Source organism: Galeopterus variegatus, unplaced genomic scaffold, assembly GCF_000696425.1.
Source record: "Galeopterus variegatus unplaced genomic scaffold, G_variegatus-3.0.2 Scaffold2891, whole genome shotgun sequence".
NCBI lineage: Eukaryota > Metazoa > Chordata > Mammalia > Dermoptera > Cynocephalidae > Galeopterus > Galeopterus variegatus.
The window spans coordinates 164,907-186,023 of NW_007729002.1; the positions used below are offsets into that span (position 1 = coordinate 164,907).

General features: G+C 42.5%; 1 protein-coding gene across 1 annotated transcript in view; it reads right to left on the minus strand.

Annotated features, from left to right (window-relative positions):
* Positions 1-5,422: 5,422 nt before the first annotated feature.
* Positions 5,423-21,117, minus strand: part of KPNA7 (karyopherin alpha 7 (importin alpha 8)) — a 29,692-nt gene continuing 13,997 nt past the window's right edge. Inside the window, exons 3-10 of the mRNA XM_008583352.1 lie at positions 18,519-18,601; positions 17,829-18,097; positions 16,399-16,481; positions 13,993-14,256; positions 12,314-12,547; positions 10,508-10,690; positions 8,126-8,272; positions 5,423-5,506 (exon numbers count right to left, since the gene is read on the minus strand). Coding sequence (XP_008581574.1) covers positions 5,423-5,506; positions 8,126-8,272; positions 10,508-10,690; positions 12,314-12,547; positions 13,993-14,256; positions 16,399-16,481; positions 17,829-18,097; positions 18,519-18,601 — 1,347 coding nt within the window. The remainder of the gene's footprint in view (positions 5,507-8,125; positions 8,273-10,507; positions 10,691-12,313; positions 12,548-13,992; positions 14,257-16,398; positions 16,482-17,828; positions 18,098-18,518; positions 18,602-21,117) is intronic.

Consider the following 21,117-nt stretch of genomic DNA (forward strand, 5'->3'; position numbering starts at 1 on the left):
AAATGGTGCAGCCTCTATGCAAAATGGTATGGAGGTTCCTCAAACAATTGCAGATAGATCTACCATATGACCCAGCTATTCCACTGTTGGAAATTTACCCAGAGGAATGGAAATCAAGTCGAAGGTATACCTGTTCTCCAATGTTCATTGCAGCACTCTTTACAATAGCCAAGAGTTGGAACCAGCCCAAATGTCCATCATTAGATGAGTGGATATGTAAAATGTGGTACATCTACACAATGGAATACTACTCAGCTATAAAAAAGAATGAAATACTGCCATTTGCAACAACATGGATGAACCTACAGAGAATTATATTAAGTGAAATGAGTAAGGCACAGAAAGAGAAATATCACATGTTCTCACTTATTTGTGGGAGCTAAAAGTATATAAATACTTAAACTCGAGGGGGGAGGGAAGAAGACAGAATTACAATTCCTTGAAGTTGATATGACAAGTGGACAGATATGAGGTTGTTAGGAGGGAGGGGGAAAGGGAGGAGGAGGGAGATTTAGGTAATGGGCCCCAGTAATCAACCAAATTGTATATTGACAAAATAAAATTAAATTAGAAATATATATATATTTAGAGAAAAAAAGAATGGCTACTATCAACAAGACAGAAAAAAATACATGCTAGTGAGGATGTGGAGAAAAGGGAATCCTCCTACCTTGTTGGTGAGTTTGTACATTGGTACAGCCATTATGGGAAACAGTATGGAGGTTTCTCTGAAAACTAAAATAGATCTATCTTATGATCCAACTATCCTACTACTGGGTATATACCTAAAGGAAATGAAATCAATATATCAAAAAGGCAATTGCACTCCCATGTTCATCACACTACCATTCACAGTTGCTAAGAGATGGAATCAACTTAAATGTCCATCAATGGATGAATGGTCAAAAAAAAACTGTGGGTGCCAGTCCCGTAGCACACTCGGGAGAGTGCAGCGCTGGGAGCGCAGCGACGCTCCCGCCGCGGGTTCGGATCCTATATAGGACTGGCTGGTGCGCTCACTGGCTGAGTGCGGTGCGGGTGACACCAAGCCAAGGGCTGCGATCCCCTTACCGGTCACGAAAAAGACAAAAAACAAAAACAAAAAAAAAAACCTGTGGTATATACAATGAAATTTAGCTATGAAAAGAAATGATTTACTATCATTTGCAGCAACATGGATGGAATTGGAAACCACCACATTAAGTGAAATAAATCATCAGCACAGAAAGACAAATATTCCATGATCTGGCTCACATGTGGAATCTAAAAAAAATCTTTTTTTAATTTCATAGCAATAGAGAGTAGAATAATGGTTACCTGAGGCTGGGAGGGAAGGGGGAGAGAGAGAAGAAAAGGGATGGGCTAACGGGTACAAAACAACGCTCCCTACCCTGAGTGAATCATTGTGCAGTATATGCATGTATTAAAACACACTGTACCCCATATATATGTACAAGTAAGTGTTAAAATATTTTGAATAAAAAACTATGCAAATGCTGTTTTATTTTCAATTTGTATATATCTGAAGAGCACAGAGCCTTGTTGAGGTCCACAGAAGATTATAAATTGTCTGTGATAATGTGAAAGTAAAGTAAAATAGCATCTGAGAGAAGTAGGGAAAAAGAAAGGTAGAAGAATGCTGAATCAGTTAATTACTGAATAATAAATTACCCTAAAAACCAGTGGCTTAGAACAGTAAGCATATGTTATTGCGTACAAGTGTATGGGTCAGCTCAACAATTCTCATCTCATCCACTTGTGGGTCAGAGAGGCAGTACTATTGACCTTGGTTGGGCTCTGTATTAGTCTGTTTTGTGTTGTTTATAACAAAATACATGGAATTGGGGTAATTATAAAGAAAAATAAAATTTATTGCTTACAGTTTCTAAGGCTGGAAAGTCCCAAGTCCATCTGGTGGTGGTGATAATGACCCAGGGATCTCACGTTGCAAGATTGTGGAAGCAGAGAGAGCAGAGAGAGAGTGAGAAAGACAGACTCTCCTCTTCTTTTAAAGCCCTCAGAACCATGCCCTTGACCACCATTTTAAATCCATTCACTATGGCATGGTCCTACAATCCAATCACCTCTTCAAGGCTTCACCTTTCAATTCCATAATAGGATTTTCCACCCTCTTAACGGTCACAGTGGGGGCTAAGTTTTTCATACATAAAACTTGGGGGACACAATTCAAATTTCAGGGAGTTTGGGGGGACATAATTCAATCCATTACAGGCTCATACGTGTTTGGGGGTTGGCTGGCTGTTGGCTGGTCTAAGATGTCCTCTCCTCCACATGGTCTCTCATCCTCTAGCAGGCTATCTCAAGCTTGTGTAATGGTGGTGATGGAGCTCTAAGAGAGCAGAACATTTGAGTCTCTTGAGGCTTAGACTTGTAACTAATACAATACCACTTTAGCCACATTCTCCTGGCTAAAGCAAGTTCATGGCCAAGACCAGACTTCAGTGGTAGGAAAACAAACTCTACTTCTTGCTGGACCAGTGCGGGAATGAGGGGCACCAGGAGACTATAAAGACACATTACACAGAGAATGGATATGGAGAGGGATAAAGAATTGTGGCCATTTTTGCAATTAATCTACCACCAAGATGAAGTAAAATACTAATTAAAGTTGATGGAACAAGAAATGTAGGGACAAATATTGCCTTAAGATACAAAGGTAACCAACCAATAAGAGATCCAAACATAGTACACTGATTAAACATGATAGGAGTGGGATGGTGGTGGTATGTAAACTAACTGCTCACTAGTCATTAAAGAAATCAAAAGGTAGTCTGAAGTTGATAAGCATATTATTTCAAGCCAGGAAAACTGAATGGGAGTGAATGTTGCTCTGATACAAAAGTAGGAATAAAAAGTTGTTTAAGCTCTCCTGTACAATTTAATTACTATTGACAGTCCTTCTCTTATAGAGGGAAGGCCAAGAGTCAAACTCAATATACTACCTATGCCCCAACATACTTCAGTACTTAGGTGGCAAATCTCACTTTAACTCTTTTAAAAGATCTTCCCCCTCCCTGGACTGCTTAAGGTAGCAGAGATGAGCTTTTTGGACACAATTGTCCTTTGTGGATTTTGGTAGAAGAGTCCTCCAATCTCACCTGCACTCCTGTCTCTATCACGTACAACTGGAGAGAACTTGGAGCATAGATTAAGATGTGAACTACTGACTCCCTGATCACATCTGAACAATTAGGTTGTTTAGCTCTTTAACCACACACATTTTATACAGCTATAAGTCCTTCCAAACAGTAAAACACTTAAGTAACTGTTAGGGGAGGGAGGGACATTGGCAGATTACAAAAAATGGTCTAGGGAGTTAAAGAGCCAGGTAGTAAATATTTTCAGCTTTGCAGACCATGTGGTCTCTATCTACTCAGTTCTGCCACTGTAGCGTGAAAGGCTATCTAGAGACAACATGTAAATGAACGATCATAGCTTTGTTCCAATAAAACTATTTACAAAACAGGCAGTGGGCTGAATTTAGCCCACAGGCCACAGTTTACTGACTGCTGCCTAGACCAGTGGCTTTCAGAGTGTGGTCCTTGGACCAGCACAACTGGGAACTGCTTAGAAACGTAAGTTCTCAAGACTTCTGATCAAGATGACGGAATAGATGATACCCAGTGTCACTCTCTCCCACAATCAACCAATATGTAACTTTTTTTTTTTTTTTTTTTTGTCTTTTTCCGTGTCCGGCAACGGATTGCAACCCTCAGTGTTGCCCCTGTACCGGACCGGGGACTGGCAACGAGATTGCAACCCTCGGCGTTGCTCCCGCGCCTCGCTCAGCCAGTGAGCGGGAACCAGTCTGTATGTGGGATCCGAACCCTCGGGCGGGAGTGCGGCCGCGCTTCCCAAGCGGCGCACTATCCAGTGCACCACCGGGCCGGCCCCCAATATGTAACTCTTAAAGAGCAACAAATGCCAAGCTGGGGCCACTAGAGTTCAGGGGAAGAGGAGGAAAGACCTTTGGAGTTCATGAAGACAGCAGAAGCCACAATAAGAGAAAGAAAGGACCTCTCTGAATGTTTTGAGCTCTGAGTACTTCAAGGCTGGCCCTGGTGAGCACACAGAACAAGAACTGGCAAAAGCTGCCGTGCCCTTCCTATGAAGTTGCTTGGAGGCTGCAGGGGAAAAGAGGGCCTTGATGGCCCCCAGCCTAGTGAGAGGATTAACAGGGTTGCTGTGGACCCACATAGGAGTGAGGGGCCACAGACATATGAAAAAAAGGAGCTACTCAAAGGCCAGTGAATCATCATAAGGGACTGGCACATGGTTCACCCCATGGGAAGCGTTTGGAGTGTAAAGGTGGGGGAGACGGGCCCACCAGGGAAACACTGGGGCACAGCACGGACAGCTGATCTGCCCTCCAATCAGCACAGGACCACTCAGTGGAGACTGGTCAGGAATATAGAACTGCAGGGGTGCAGTTTGCTGAAAAGACACAGGCCCAGACCAGAGTTTCCATGCAACCCAGGTGTACCAGACCTCACAAGACCTAGAAGTACTTACAAGGTCAACAATTAAGACCTGAGCTGGACGAAAAGCCTTCCCCAGGGGATCAGCTGGAAAGCAGCAATTTAGCTCAATCACAGGGTCAAGTGCTGGTCCTCACAGGAAGTTCCCCCATTTTAGAAGTAAGCAGTGGACAACAAATTAGTTCCAGTGCAGAGATTAAGTGGTGGGAGTAGCTAATAATTCAACACAGAACAAAAATAAAAAACAAAACCTCCACAGATCAAAGTTCTGACATTAACCAGTAAAGATCTAACACCGCTAAAGAACACCCATCAAATTTAGAAGGACTGAAAGCCCCCCAGGCTCCCAAGCTGGGGTGGGGGTGGGGTAGGAAGCAATCAGGTCTAACAAGCCCTCTAGGGTACACAGGTGCACATTCAAGTTTGAGAACCACTGCCCTAAATTATGGATGATTGCTTAAAAAAAAAAAAAAAAAAAAACCCCAACACACACACACTCTTAAAATATAAGAGGGATTTTGACTTTCTAGGGAGGATCATTATCTTGGAACTTTTCGCAGTGTAAGGATACTAATTGCCAGAGGAAAGAAGGCCAAGTTATAACACTGTCCCTGCGGCACCGAGAACCAGTGACGCTGTGTCTGCAAGTCAAAGTTTGTCCACGTAGCTACTCTGTTTTGAAGTTCTTACTTTAAGATCCTTAGAGGTAATTCCTAAACCAAATGCTCTTAAGAGATGAATTCCACACGGTTTTAAGATGCAAGTGGCTTGACTGAATTTTTGATAGAGGTGAAAGTGTTGAACATTTTATTAACATTAGTTAAAAAACCTTTACATCTGTGATAAACTAAGATATGAGTGCTGCTTCTTAAAGAAATTATCCTTTAGAGTTTGGTTGTTGGTTTAGAAATTGTGGAGCTTTGCTATTTTTTTGTTAAGCATTTTATGAATTCACAATCTTGGTCCTCTTGGTCCAGGACTGGCAAAACTATGCCATCATCTTCTTCCTTCAGGGAAGAACAAACACTGTTATACCTCCAGTTTCTTGGCACGTTATTACTGCACTTTTGGATCCTTAACATCTTCTGTGGATTAGAATTTTCTCTAAGTGGGCTTTGAGGCTCCCTCAGAGGAAGACTGAGGAGGGGAATATTAACATATTTCTTAGGATGGACCTTAAATGCAGTTTTGTGTGTCATAACAAAATCTACCATCTCCACCATTTTTAAGCAGACAGTTCAGTGGCATTGAGTCCATTCACACTGTTGTGCAACCATCACCACCATCCATCTCTGGAGCTTTGTCATCTTATTAAACTGAAATTCTGTCCCCATTAAACAATAACTCCCCATTCTCCCTCCACCCAGAACCTGGAAACCATCATTCTACTTTCTACTCTACAAGTCTGACTACTCTAGATACTCCCTATAAATGGAATCATACAGTATTTGTCCTTTTGTGACTGGCCTATTTTTTTTTTTTTTTAAGTTTATTGATTTTTTTTTTACATTCTAAGATGTTGTTGCAGAGAAGTTGGGAGGGAGGGGGAGAAGGGAAGGGGAGGGAAGTAGAGTGAAGGAGGAAGGGGGGGAATGGTGGAGGCCCAGGGCACTACCCTCATTTCTGCAGGGGAGACCAGGGGGCTTCCAGCAGTGGCTCGGTGGTTGTCACTGGGCTGGTTGCAGATGTCAGGGGTGTGTGGCTGAAGCCCTCAGACTGGCCCTTTTTTTTTTTTTTTTTCCTTTTTTGTCTTTTTCCGTGTCCAGCAACGGATCGCAACCCTCAGTGTCGCCCCCGCACCGGACCGGGACCGGCAACGGGATCGCAACCCTCGTTGCTGCTCCCGCGCCCCGCTCAGCCAGTGAGCGGGAACCGGTCTGTATGTGGGATCCGAACCCTCGGCGGGAGCGCCACCGCACTTCCCAAGCGGCGCACTATAGCAGTGCGCCACCGGGCCGGCCCCAGACTGGCCCATTTTTAAATGAGGTTTCGATATACATAGAACACTTTCCTTACAATGAGTAAGGATATAATGGGTACAGTTGTTACTTCTAGACCAGAAGTCTTTAACCTGCAGTTCTTGGATGAGCCCTGTGGGTCTAACCCCCTTTAAGGGATTAGTCTCCTATTTATGAGGTTTTCATAGGAACTGTTAACTCAGAAGGTGCTCATCACTGTTCCGGGTCTTCTCTGCTTTGAGAGCATCCTCTTGGTCTCAAATCAAGATTAGCTGCCTCCAAGTTAGCAACAACCACCAACCTGGTCATACTGATTAGGTGGCCCTAGATTTTCTGATGATTCAAATTTGACACCTAACAGAAGTTTCACTCACTCTGTAAACTCCTAGCTCTGTGTTTACCTGGCCACTTAAGAACTTTGAACTCATCTTCCTCCTATGAAAAGTTCTAATGTAAATGAATATCAAAACCACAATGAGAAATCACTTCATACCCATTAGGATGGCTATTATCAAAAAATCAGAAAGTAACAAGTGTTGGAGGGGATGTGGAGAAACTGGAACCCTTGTGTGCTGCTGGTGGGAATGTAAAATGGTGTATCCACTATGGAAAATAGTATGGTGGTTCTGCAAAAATTAAAAATAGAATTAACATGTGATACAGCAATTCCAGTTCTGAGTATATACTTGGAAGTATTGGAAGCAGGGACTCTAACAGATAATTGTACACCCATGTTTACAGCAGCATTATTCACAATAGCCAAAAGGTAGAAGCAACCCAAGGTTCCTCAACAGATGAATAGGTAAAAAAAAAAAAGTGTGGTAAATCCATACAATGGGATATTATTCAGCCTTAAAAATAAATGAAATTCTGACACATGCTACAGCATGAACGAACCTTGAAGACATTACGCTAAATGGAAATAAATCAGTCACAAGAGGACAAGTACTGTATGACCCCACTGTGTGTTCTACAGAAGGTAGAATGGTGGTTACCAAGGGCTGGGGAGAGGGGTGATGGCAAGTTAGTGTCCAACGGGTATGGAGTTTCAGTTTGGGAAGATGAAAATGTTCTGGAGATGGATGGTGGTGGTCGCACAGCAATGTGAATGTACTTAACACCACTGGATCATACACTTAAATGGTTAGAGTGGTAAATTTTAAATTGTGTATATTTTACCACTCAAAGTTTTACAAATTATCTAATGCTATCTTATCACCATTCCCTGCTCCTGCAGAAAACTTAGAAGCCCTTTGCGAGTTCATCCCCACTGTATTCTGGAAAGAGACAAAATGCAGTAAGTGACAAGATGGTGTTTCCAAAGCTGGGCCTGCCTTCATTGTTTCATTCTTGGGTAAAAAGTCAATTTAGCGTCATATCTCCTGTTCCCCATTTCCTCCCCACTCCCACCCCCCAGGAGGAGGCAAGTAAAGTGAAGTTTTAAGCCAGAGGCAGAGCGACAAGTTCCCATGGAACTAGAACAGAAGCTGCTACTCAAAGGTGGCCCAGACTCACAGACAAGGGAGACATTCAGAGCTCAGTTGAGAGGATGTCTCAGGAGAGAAGCTGGCCTGTCCCACCACCTGCCTCACAGCCACCAGCAGAGTGATCACCTCCTGAGGTGGCCCACCAGGACACTGTACTCCTGTATACCCTGAAGTCACCTACCTCCCCAAAGTGTTTCTCAATGAGGTTCAGAGCAGTCCGGCCAATCTGACGGTTCTCATGAAGTAGTAATGCCTCAATTCTGTCGATCCCACCGAGTTCTTCTATCAGAAGACACAGGTTTTCCTTCTCAGACAGTTTCTCTGCTGCCTGTGAGCAGTACAAGAAGACACGAGACCCTGAGCAGGAGCCCGTAAGAAGTGGAACTTCTGTCAGCCCTGAAGGGAGCTTCCCCGGTAGAATCCGTTCGAAGGCCACCATTCTAGAACGGGCCGTCGCAGTTTTGCTTTTCCCAAGTTGATTGAAAGTTACATGATCCTCCTCCCATTTCGGATATTTATGATGTATAGATACATATCATAAATACAAATGTGTACATAGTATATATTTATATGAAGTATATAAACATATGTAGATAAAATGTATAAATGCATGTGCTTATTTTTATATTTATAAATATATTTTTATTGTACAAAATGCAATCTTTCTAGACTATCAGCTTATAAGAGACTTTTTTTTGCCAAATATATTACCATCCATAACTACATCACTATCACTATTTAGTAGCTATCGCTTTCTGATTAATGGAAACTTTTAAATACAGTTTGAAAGACTGTTCAAGTAATGCAAGGTAAATGCAGGTGCCCTGGCCCTGCGCTCCCTAGAAAGCCATATAAGACAGGAGACCCTCAGTCACAGAAGCCACACTGTGGCAAATAATGATGCCTTTGGGAACAAATAACGTGAGTAGATTTAATCCAATGCTGGTCATTGGCTTAATCATCCAGGGCTATTCATTTACACAGATGTTTATATATAGACTATGGGCAGGGCACACAAAATTAGAGATGCAGATGTGACTTACAGGTCTTTTCATAACCCAGACTATTGGGGCAACAAGTAAATAATTATTACACTGTTAAAAAAATACAATATAATAAAGTCTCAGAGATTTAAGTTATAGAAGATGCATAGAGAAGGCTTGGAAGGTATCACAAATTCTTAATGAATCATACTCTGCCAGGATAGAATAACAACATTCCCAAAAGAAGGCATAGCAAGGACAAAGGCCCTGAGGACCCTCACCTCAGATATTCACACCCTTGTGTAACTGCCCCTCATGCTGAATAGGGCTGATCTGTGTAACCAACAGGATGTGGTTGAAATGACAGAGTGTGACCTCCAAGCCTAGGTCATAAAGACATTGGGGCTTTCACCTTGCTTTCTTTAGCTCACTCGCTCCATAGGAAGACAGCTGCCATAATGTGAGGACACCCAAGCAGCCCTAAGAAGAGGTTCATATGGCAAGAGTGACTTGCCAGCCATGTGAGTAAGCCACGTGGGAAGACTTCAGCCTCCGTCAAGCTTACAGAAGGCCACAGCCCCAGATGACAACTTGACTGAACCTCACGAGAGACCCTGAGCCAGAACCCTCCAGCTAAGCTGGTGCCAGTTTCCTAACCCCAGAAACTATGCAAGGTACTAAATGTTTAAGTCACAAAGGGATAATGTGTTATGCAGCAATATAGAACTAACACAAATCGTATGTAAATATTGGCTTAACTTTGCTTTATTTCAAAATTAAGGCTTTTCTACAATTCTAGCCCAATGCTTTATAGTCCATTCCCCCAGCCATACAGATGAATAGAGAAGGAACTTCAGTGTGGCCCCTCAAGATCTATCCCTGCTAACTTCTTGCTGCTCCTTTAGTAGATCCTGTGTTTTAATCCTTCTAAACCACATGGCTCACTGACTTTCTCTGCTTCAAACCTTCTATCAGTCTCTCTGTCTCACTTGGGATAAGTCAACGTTCTCACAGACCCCATGTGATCTGGCCCCTGGCTTCCTTAAGCCTCATCTCCCACCACTTTCCACCCCTTTTCTATGCTTTGGCCACACCCCCTCCTATTCCTTTTGCCTAGAATGTTTTTTCCCAGATATTTACAAGACTCACTTGTTTCAGATCTTTGCTCAAGTGTTTGCTCCTTGGAGAAGCTTCTCCTGACTACTGCACATAGATGGCTACATCTACTCCCACCCTGAACTATCAGTGTCTCTCTTTATCTGAGTTATTCCATCCATAACTCCCTATCTGATGTGTCTGTCCCCCACCTCACTAATATATAAGTTCCAGTTAGAACAAGGACTTTGCACTGTCATATTCTGAGCATCCAAAAAAGTTCCTGGCACAAAGTCATTCCTCTGAGAAAAATGATGATGGTTCTTGGAGATGCCTCTTTTTGTGTTATCCACAGGCTGTGTAGACAGGGAGGGTAGAGAGAGTGGAGAGGAAAGAGAATCCTTGTGTGTTTTAAGAACCAAATTAAATGTCTTAATCAAATTGGAGACTGCTGTTGACAAACCAACCCTTTCAGAATGGCTCACCTGGAGGATGTAAGAGATGACGTCGAGGATGATGAGCACAGTTTTTACATCTGGGGCAGTAAGCAGATTCACCAGCGGCTCCAGCACTCCTGAGTGGACGAGCTGGATCAACTGCTTCACAGTGGCCCCGCTCGTGAAGTTGGCCACTGTCCAGACAGCCTCTTTCTGGACTTTAAATTCTCCCTGCAGAAAGAGAACATTTACATTCTCTACAGATCCTGAAAAGCCTAAGTACATATACTGATGCCAACTGGTTCACTTCCTAGGTAGGCTGGTGACAGCCAGGACTATACTAGAATTTACCTGTCCTTAGTTCTTGATCAGAAGATGGCATCTTTGAGAAGCCAAGAAGCAGGCAGACAGACTCAGATGGAGTCTTAGAAGGAGGTTCTAAGGTCAAATAGACTTATTTCCCTATGTCAGTCTACGGGAAAAATAGAACCAACCATAAACCAGTCCAGGTAATCCACAGAAGACTAGGAATTATGCTTGGAGATTTAGCTACTAGTGGCCTATGTCTACGTTTCTAGTCTTTCCTACCCAGTAAAACTTTGGACAAGAAGCTATAAAGTTGGCACACAGACATGATTTAGGCGACTGAACCAGACCAGAGGGGACAGAAGAATTAAGTATCGCTCAATGAGTCCTTTGCATTTATAAAGGGCACTGGGTCCAGAGATTTGGGAGTAACTTATCATAGATCCTTCTATCCCTGAGCAGAAGGACTTATTCCCATTTTATGGCTGGGGAAAACTGTGACCTCAGGGTAATTCTTTTATTTTTATTTTTTTGGTGATGGGCAGGTACAGGGATGGAATCCTGGACCTTGGTGTTATTGGCACCATGCTCTAACTAACCGAGCTGACTGGCCAGCCCCTCAGTGTAAGATAAAATCAAATGGCATATGGCTCCAAGCAAGTTATATAGTTCAAAAGACATAGTTTAAAATGTGAGTATTCCTTGATTCATGACTGGATGTTTCTTATTAGAATACGTACAGACTCACACTGTGACGCAGGATAGGGAGTGCTGAGTAGGTTGGAAGATGTCATGATTTGGGCTATACACTGGCCTACCTACCTACCCTCTTGCTTAGCTTTTCATACCTGATACACACCTGGGGACCTGCATACAACATGGGGACAGGAACACGGCCAGTAGCTTCTCTTCCTCACAAGATCCCACCTGCTTCCCCACCCACTTCCCCACCTGGAACCCAAGTAACCATTCCTGACTGTAGATGGTTTAAACATAGCTCATTCATCAAAAAGCGGCAAAAGGAAACACCACTGGTAGTAATTGCTCCTGGGGAAGAAAAGTGGCACTTGGGATGAAGAAGGAAGCTTTATTGTATTTCTATTTTTATATTTGGATTTTCTGCTTATCTTGCTGCTTTAGTCAATTTAATTTGTACACCGAAAAAGCTACCTTTCTTAGTGTGTGACATCACCCTAGCCTGATATGTTTTTCCTTCTAAAAGCAAAACCTCCTCTGAACACCACTTAGAGATAAGCCAATAGTTAGTAGCTGAAGACTTTTCTGGATGCTAGAGCCATGGGGTCACCTTGGCATTGAACAATGCTTGTTTAGTCTTCCAAATTATTAATAGGTTCTTCAGAATGGAACCCCCCCCCCTTTTTTTTTTCCAGAGTTAGGAATCTAACATCAGCGTTAGGAATCCAACGTCTCATAGTGTTATGATCTCAATTAATTGGCTTCTTAGCCTGTGTCTGAATTCCTGAAGGAGTTCAATACAGGGCCATTGGAAAGCAGACTTTTGCCATAGAGGCCGAGTGTGCCACTTACATTTTTTAGCAGAGCCACCAAGGGAGGCAACATGTCATGACCAATCAGCTGCTGGATGTGCTGGCAGGGCCCTGCAGCCACATTGCTCAGGGCCCAGGCTGCCTCCTTCTGGATAGAGTGCTTGGGGTGCCTCAGGAGCTGGGGCAGCACTCTCAGCATGCCCGCATCAATGGCCATCTGGGTCTGGTGATCTGTTCCTGTGACAATGTTTCCCACAGTGCGGAGAGAAGGGGTCTGGAAGAACAAATCTAGAAGTCTAAGTATCACAGATCTATCACCATAGAAGGTGACATTCTTACCAAGTTCTGTGCCCTCCCAAGCATTAGTCATGCTATGTGCCGATTCTCTGGAAGCTTGTGAACAGTGATTATATCCACGATCCTTGTTAATTCAGTGCATTCATGGATGTTTTTACATAGTTTAAACGTACTCGCTAGCTTCCCAACAGTTCTGGCTCAAGTGGGACAGAGGCCAAGGGACACCTTTATCAAGAAAGGCTGTCCTTTTTATCCTTTTCATATGCTGTCCATTGGGGAAAATGCTAGACTCGTTATAGCATTTATCATGTAACAATTTCTACTGAATTTGTACTTAGTACTAGTGTCAGGCTTTGGTTGTATATTTAATTGGAGCTAATAGGATCCCAACGGCACTTCTAGGTGTATCCACCAACCCCCCAACAGTAACCCTGAAGGTCCCCAGGATGGGACTACAATGGGGCTCAAGACAACTGTCTTAGGAGGGCTGACTGTGGATTTATTTGGGTTTCTCTGCACTATAGTGGCAGCCCCAGGGAAGCCCGTCAGCAATTCTAGAACTTTCCTAGCATATTAGGCTGTGTGCCTGCTATTCAAGTGAGAGGTGGAAGTAGTACTACAGGCCAATCACAGCCTCGCCAGGACAGCTTCAACTGGGCCCTAGAACCCCAGAATAGTTCTTATTCTTTTCACACTCTGCCTGCCCCCTAGCACTTTCCCTAAATCAACCATGACATCTGAGAAACACTATGCTAATCTCAGAATAGATGATCACTAAGGCTGCACAATATACAATATTAGGCGTAGAATTCAAGAAGGGCAGAGTAGAGTCATCTTAAATATAACACACCCATGCTTCAAAGTAGTATATTATGTAGGTGATACATGTTTAATAACCTAGCAGAATGTCTGATAACGGTTTTACTTGCTTTTCACCTATATCTGAAGTAGCCTAAGAGAACTAACTGGGGAGGGGATAAGAGGAAATTTTCTTTTATACTTGTGTAAGAAATTCACATGTTACAGCAAGCTACACACACACACACACACACACACACACACACACACACACACACACAGAATAAGCCAATTTGTTAAAGTCTACATACATAGACCAATAGGAAGAAAGGATGAAAGAACAGTTCACTTGGTGGTGAGATTACAATTTTCACTTGGTGCTTTTCTGTATTTTTCTAGTGATCAGATTTTAAAAAGGTAAGTTACTCAACATCCAGTAGGATTTTAGATCAAACTAGATTCAAGTCTTTGGCTAGAGAGTAACAAAGACCAGTGAGATGCAGATGACAATCTTTGTTCTAGGTAAAGGATTGGAGCTGACTGTGTAGACCTCAGGTGGAAGGAACAGAACTTATTAAACGAATGTGGCTCTCAGACTCTAATCTGAACCAGGACGACATTTACCAAAACATTGAGTTCTGAGCTGGTCATGAGCTCTACCAGTCTGGGCAGGACTCCCGTGTCAACCACCTGGCCGATGCGCTCATTGCAGCCATCAGTGAGGTAGGACAGGGCCCAGCAGGCGTCTGAGAGAATCTCACTGTCGTGGTGCTGCAGGAGGAGGAAGAGGACAGGCAGCATCTGCTTCACTGCTTTTTCACAAGGGTATGGGTTCTTGTTTCGGCACAGGTTAGACAAGGTCCATGTGATGTTCCGCAGAAATGTGATCTGCAACAAGGAGACTGCTTCCAGCGTCAGATGCAAAGGAGAGAAAATGCAAACAGCAGTGTGCCCTTACCATCTCTGGTCAATTATATTGATCAGCATGAACCAAAGTTTTCGAGCATCAAATAGGAACTTATTCTAGGCAGTGCTGTGTATTGGGGACACCGAATGAGCTTTATATGTAATATTCAAATATTAGATGGAAATTTATTTATATTCTTCAAAATGTCCTTTCCCAGTCTACTCAATTGATGACCTAATATTTTTCATTGACAAAAAGATTAAGCAGGAGTTCTTTGGTCTTGCCACAGTCTGTAAATTTACCACCATGTCTTAACCATATATATTTTTTTCTTTGACGGCTGACTGGTACAGGGATCCAAACCCTTGACCTTGGCATTACTGGCACCACGCTTTAACCAAGTGACCAAATCAGACAACCCTTAACCATATTTCTGATCTTCTATTCAAGGATCAGTCTTCCTACCCTGCTTCTGGATCCCATCACTTTTTGCCGTTAGGGATTTTTGCCCCCAGGATCATCTCTCTCCCTGAATCACTCCCACCAATATAGAAACACGCTCTGGGACCTTCAACCCCAACCCTTGGCACCTCTCCAGCCATCACCCCACTTCTATTTTTCAGCCCATCCTCAAGGAGGCATCTGTATTCACTGTCTCCCTCACAGCTCCCTGTTTGTTCTTCAAGCCACTCTAGCCTGGTTTCTGCCCCTCTTTTGTACAGTAGTTAGTGATGGAAATCAGCTCCTTCCAAGTCACCAAATCCAGCAGCTGCTTCTCAGGCCTAAATGTACTGTCCCCTCTCAGCTGTGGTTAGTAACCAGCTATTCTCTTTTGAAAAAGCTCTTCTTGGCATCTGTGCCACTAATCCTGGTTTTCTATTGCTGAATAGGCTATTTCTCCTTAGTCTTCTTGGCAGGCTCTACCTGATTTCTGAATGGCAGAGCCCATACAACTTGGTCCCGGGCCCTCCTCACACTCTAGGTCAGAGTTTGGCAAACTTTCTGTAAAGGGTCAGATAGTGAACATTTTCAGCCTCTGTGGGTCATATGGTCTCTGTTGCAACTACTTAACTCTGCTCTTGTAGCACCAAAAAACAGCCACAGATAATATGTAAATGATGGCTATGCTCCAAAAAACTTTATTTACAAAACAAGCAGGTGACCAGGTTAAATTTGCTGAGCCCTGCTCTAGTTGATCTTGCCCAGTCAGATGACATATGCACACGCAATCATCTAGACTGGCATATGCATCTACCAGACACTGCCATAACAGTGTTTCTAACTCACCTCAACATCTACAGCTAAAGCTCTGACTCCTTTTTCCCCACCATCTTCTCCTTTCCTCTAGGAGGACAGTCATCAAACAACCTGACCTGAAGCCTGGGAGCACTCTTGCTTCGTTCTGTCTCCCTTCCACAACTAGCATAGTAGCATACCAGGCCTACCTCCTACCTGCTTCCCCATCTCCTTCTGCTATAATCCTACAGCAGGCAGCCAGAAGGGTCTTTCTGAAAGATCAGTACACTTTGCTTCCTGCCCTGGAATCTTCCAAAGGCTTCCCACTGCCACCAGGATGATGCCTAAGCCCTTTGCCCTATTTGCCATCTGACACTTCCCCCTCCCTGCAAACTCCCTTGGGTATGGCTAGTCTTTCTCTCGTTCAACCATGTCAGGTTTTCTCCCATATTGAGGGTTTCACACATATTGCCTTGGCTTCTCTTCATTTTAGTTTGAGGCAAACCTAGAACCCAATTTCTAAATCAGGGAATCCTCTTTTTTTGCCACATCAATCAACTTTGACTCTAAGCTTCAAGCCTAGACCCTGTTACCTATGAACAGAACTAGTGAGCCATTAAGTCTGTCTGTGCCCCTTGAATGGAAATCTAGTCATCTGCTTTTGCAGAATGGTAAGCTTCAAAAAATATTAGTGGACCTCTTCCCCTGTTCCCAAAAGAAAGTTCAGCACTACTGGCCCCTAAAAACAAATTTGGGTCAATCTTTATCCAAAATGATACTCAGTTCTAGGCCTTGTTTGTTTAAATGCTGTCATAAGGGGCCAGGCAGCAGCCACATGATCCTGCACTGATCTGGAAATACTCGGTTTTCTAATTTAAGACACTCACTGGTATGGTTGATGAAATCAGGGCCAGCAGATGTGGTATGGCATTACTTGAGATTACAACATCTCTGAACTCTGGGCCGTCACCTACAAATAGATCAGAGCATGACATTGAAAAAGAGAACAAAGAGAATCCTGAAGTGGGTGACTAGCTTTTAAAAAGTCTGTGTAAAGGGACTCATTCCTGGGTTTGGCAAGTAGACAGTATAGCCATGTATCAGATTCTGGGTCTCCAAGGTGTCTGTTGGGTAGACAGTCCAATGTGAAAAGCAGGCACCACACAGCAGCAATTGCTATCAGCAGAGGCTGTGGACACCGAAAGGCCAGCCACCGTGGCCCAGGTGGTATGCTGTAAATGCTGGTGGCGCTTCACAGCATGGTTCTCAAGAAGGAAGAGGCTAGTGCAGACCAAGTTGTCTTTCCAGAATACTTTAGTACAGGGCAGTAACTTCCAAATGCAACTCAGAACAAAGTCTGGGGACTGATAGGTGCTGACAATCACCCATCTCCTACTTTGGCTAGAATATCAATTTTAGACCCAAGAAGTCTCAGTTTATATTCAACCATCAAAGCAAGGCATAAGTCACATGATACCACCCAGTTTTGCCTGTTCCCTACTGAAGAAAACAAAATGGGAGACAACATCTCTGTAACACAAGCTTTACTTCTGCAAGCATTTTAAAGTAGTTATTTTATGTTCTGTTAGCTAATTCCACTATCTAAAGTCCTTAGAGGTCTAATCATACTGCTGGTTTCTGCTAACTCACTCATGGTGGGTTGTTGCTTCTCTGAACTTGAAATTGCTAATATTTGGCTGATTTTAATTTGTCAAAATCCTGAGGAACCCAATTGAGTCCTCCTTCCTCATCTCCCCCACCCTCAACCTCCCTGAGCATTTGGATATTTTTTCAACTGGGAATTCTGGGGCTTCCAACCCTGCAGAACTAATACCCCAGAGCTTGGGCCTTCCCAGACCATGCAGAGAATATAGCTTAAGTCCAAATCCATGATTCTTAGAATTGCATTTTCAGGGAAGACCTCTTACTCTAAGCTAAAGAGACATTTTTTTGGTATGTTCCCTTAGAAACTTTCACTGGAGGTAAAGTCCTTTCAGTGTCCTGGGTTATGTAAAGTTCTGCATAAACCCCCACACTTCACAAGCCAAAGACTTGTCTTTTGTCCCTGAAGCCATCAATACCTGAGGCTATAAAAACCTAGACAGCCTGTGGCTTCAGTATGCGCTGCATCATCTGGTTTCAGCTTTGATTTTTGGCCCCTACACGTGACTCTGAATTTTGAAATAGCTCATTGTACCTTTCCCAGCACTTCTAGGTATTTATACTGGGAGGGATTCCAGAATACCGAGTATACCATACCTCCCAAAGAACTCCCATAGCATGCCGCATGCCTGGCCCACCAAGGGGAGAGTCTTACCAGCTATATTTCCAAGAGCCCACACCGCCTGTTCACACACAGTCACACTGGGGGAAGACAGGAGCTCAATCAAAGGCTGGATGGCTCCCCCTTCCACAACAGCTCGGGTCTGCTCTGAAGTCCCTGAAGCAATGTTGGTCAGAGCCCAGGCTGCCTCTAACTGCAAGCAAGGGTAAAGTGATGATTTCAGGAACTCTACCAGCTTAGGAATGAGCCCTGCTTCAACAATCAATTTTAGAGGGGGATTCCTTTCCCGGGATAGCATTTTCCTGTGCAATGAAAAAGAGAGGGGGGAGAAGTCATGTGAGGGAGATATTATGAACCTCCTTTATAAATGTTTTTGGCATTCCTTAACTATCAGATAAGACAAACAGCTGGGACAGAGCTAGTTAATATCCTAGAGTTCAGCCTATAGAACTTTGCAGTGATAAACATTTTCCCCTTCAGGTATTATCTACGAGCTGAAATTCCTGCAGAGGCCAATGTAAATTAAGCAATTCATCTCTGACAACACATTGCATCTTTTAAGTTGCCCTCAAGGACAGAGTAGAATAGCAATTTAGTCTCACATTTGGATGGACTGGCTTTTTCTTGGATTTTATGGGCATTTTGCCAATGCCAAGAACCAAATAGACCACTGGAGCTCATTTCTAGCTATGAATCTGCAAACAGAAGTCTATTTGGCAATACCTGACTGCCTGGGTGGCCTGGAAACGTAGGACTGGATCTGAGCCATTCATACCTTCGATTATTTCAGCCAGAGTGAGGCTAATCTGTAAGGAGAGACACATTCAGGTCAGAGTCTCCACCAAAAAGAACAGTAAACATCACCTAGTCTAGCCATCCACCTGATTAGAACAGGCTGGCTTGAACAGGATGGTCTGTTTTGCATTCTAACATTTGGTGGTTCATAGGTCTCCCAAACCTGTGGGACATTCTCCATACCTGGGGAAGGAGTAATTAATACCTATCATCACTTGGATTCCCAGCACCTTTTTATCCCATGCAGTAAGAACATGCTACTGAAGATCAGAAAAATGGCAGAGTATGGGCCTCCAAAAATTCTCTCCTCCATAAAAGAAATGAGAAAACTTTTTCAGAACTGTAGAAATTGACCAAAAGCTTGTAGCAATTTGTTTTGTACAAGCTGGGAAGTGTTTATTCCAAGAAAAACAACTGAATCTCTGTATGAATATTGAGCTTTGTGGCATTTTGATTTGCTCTATTCCCACCCACCCCCAGCTCCAGTAGCCTTAAAAACCAATAGTCCACAATCATTGTGAGAAATCAACAGCCTAGCAGCCACTAGAAGAAGCAGAGTGGGCTGGATCTTCTTTAAAGCCTCATTCCCAGAATTATCATCATTTGACCTGTCTGATAGTTCACTGGAAGACCCTACTTGTAAGACTTTATTTTATTTAACTCAGGGCTCACTCAATGTGGAAAGTCTTTTCCATAGTATTATTTGTTGAAAACAATTAAAGGAAGTTGTTTAATTTCAAGCTACCTGAAAGGTTGGCTAACAGATGGAGCAAACAATCGGCTAACCAAAAAACATAAAAGGAAAAGCTGGGGAATGAGAGATGTTTATTGGGTCTTTGAAAGCTCTGACATATTCCTGAGACTCTAGAAGGCCATGTGCATGTATTGGGTTGTGCATATGATCACAAAAAATGCTGAGAAAACCCTGAGCTCTCATCTCTGGCCGACCTTGAAGTTCTGTGCAAGCAGAAAGTGGAGGCTTAACATTGTCAGCTACCTGGCTGAGTGTTGAAGGCACACCCCAACATGCACACAGAGTTTCTTGGTAAAAATTGGGTGCTTTTTTTTTCTTTTGTTTCTAAATCTCTGGAGTAAATCTCTGTCCAAACATTAGCTGACAACCAAGCAAACTGAGCAGAGATTTCAGTGGCCATGCACTACAAATGACAAAGAATACAGATTTCACAGAATTAGTTTAGAAATCACTAAACAAACTGTTGTCCAGCAACAACCACAGATCCTGGGGCAAGGGGGAATCTGATATCCAATGTTGCCATATTATATTATTTTAAATGACTAGTTTTTGACAAAGAAGTTATGAGACATGCAAAGAAACAAGAAAATATGACACATATACATGAAAAAAAATCACTAAAAAATGGTTGCTGAAGAGCCCAGAAGTTGTATTTACTAGACAAAGACTTTAAATATGTTCAAAGAACTAAAGGAAACAGTGTCTAAAGAGCTAAAGGAAAGTTCTATGAGAATAATGTCTCACCAGATAGAGAATATCGATGAAGAGATAAATTATTAAAATGAGCCAAACTGAATTGAACAGTACATAACTGAAATGAAAAATTCACTAAAGGGGCTGAACAGCAGATATGAGCATAAAAAATAAAGAATAAGTGAAGTTGAAGATAGGTCAATTGAAATTATCCAGTCTGAGGAAGGTAAAGAAAAAAAAAAAGACATAATTCATTAGTGATGTAAGTTCACAGATAACTTCAGAATACTCCAATGCCATATGGGTGAATAAACTGCTTACATCCTTAGTATAAAGACTAAAGGACAAACTTAACAAGACACTAACATATATAACAACTGTATTAGAGATAGGCAATATAAAAGATGTAACTTGAAACAACAAACTGCCAAAAAGTAGAGGGGAATGATGCTAACGCATAGAGTTGGCTTTTTTTTCTTAGATATCAAAATTAAGTTGTTATTAGTCTAAAATAATCTGTTATAGTTATAACATCTTTTTGTAGGCCTCATTGTAACCATGACAAAAACTTATAAGAGACATGTTAAAAATAGTGGGAAATCAAATTACACAGCTGGAGAAATCCACTCGATCACAAAGGAAGACAGTAAGGTTGGAAAAAAGCAAAACACGATCAACAAAAACAAGAAAAAGTGAACAAGATGGCAATAACAAATTCCTATAATGTTAATAATAACTCTAAATGTAAATGCATTAAATGCACCAGTTAAAAGACAGAGTAGCTCAAAGGATTATAAAATAAGAACCAGGAATATGCTGCCTACAAGAAACTCACCTATAAAGACAGACCAGTTGAAAGTAAAGGGATGGAAAAAGATATTTTATGCAAATGGAAAGAAACCAAGAATGAGCAGGAGTATCTATACTTATGACATTAAATAGACTTCGAGCCAAGTTAAAAAAAAAAAAAAAAGGAAGGTCATTATGTAATGATAAAGTGATCAATTCAACAAGAAGATATAACAATTCTAACCATATGCACCCAACTCTGAAGTATCCAGTTATATAAAGCAATTACTA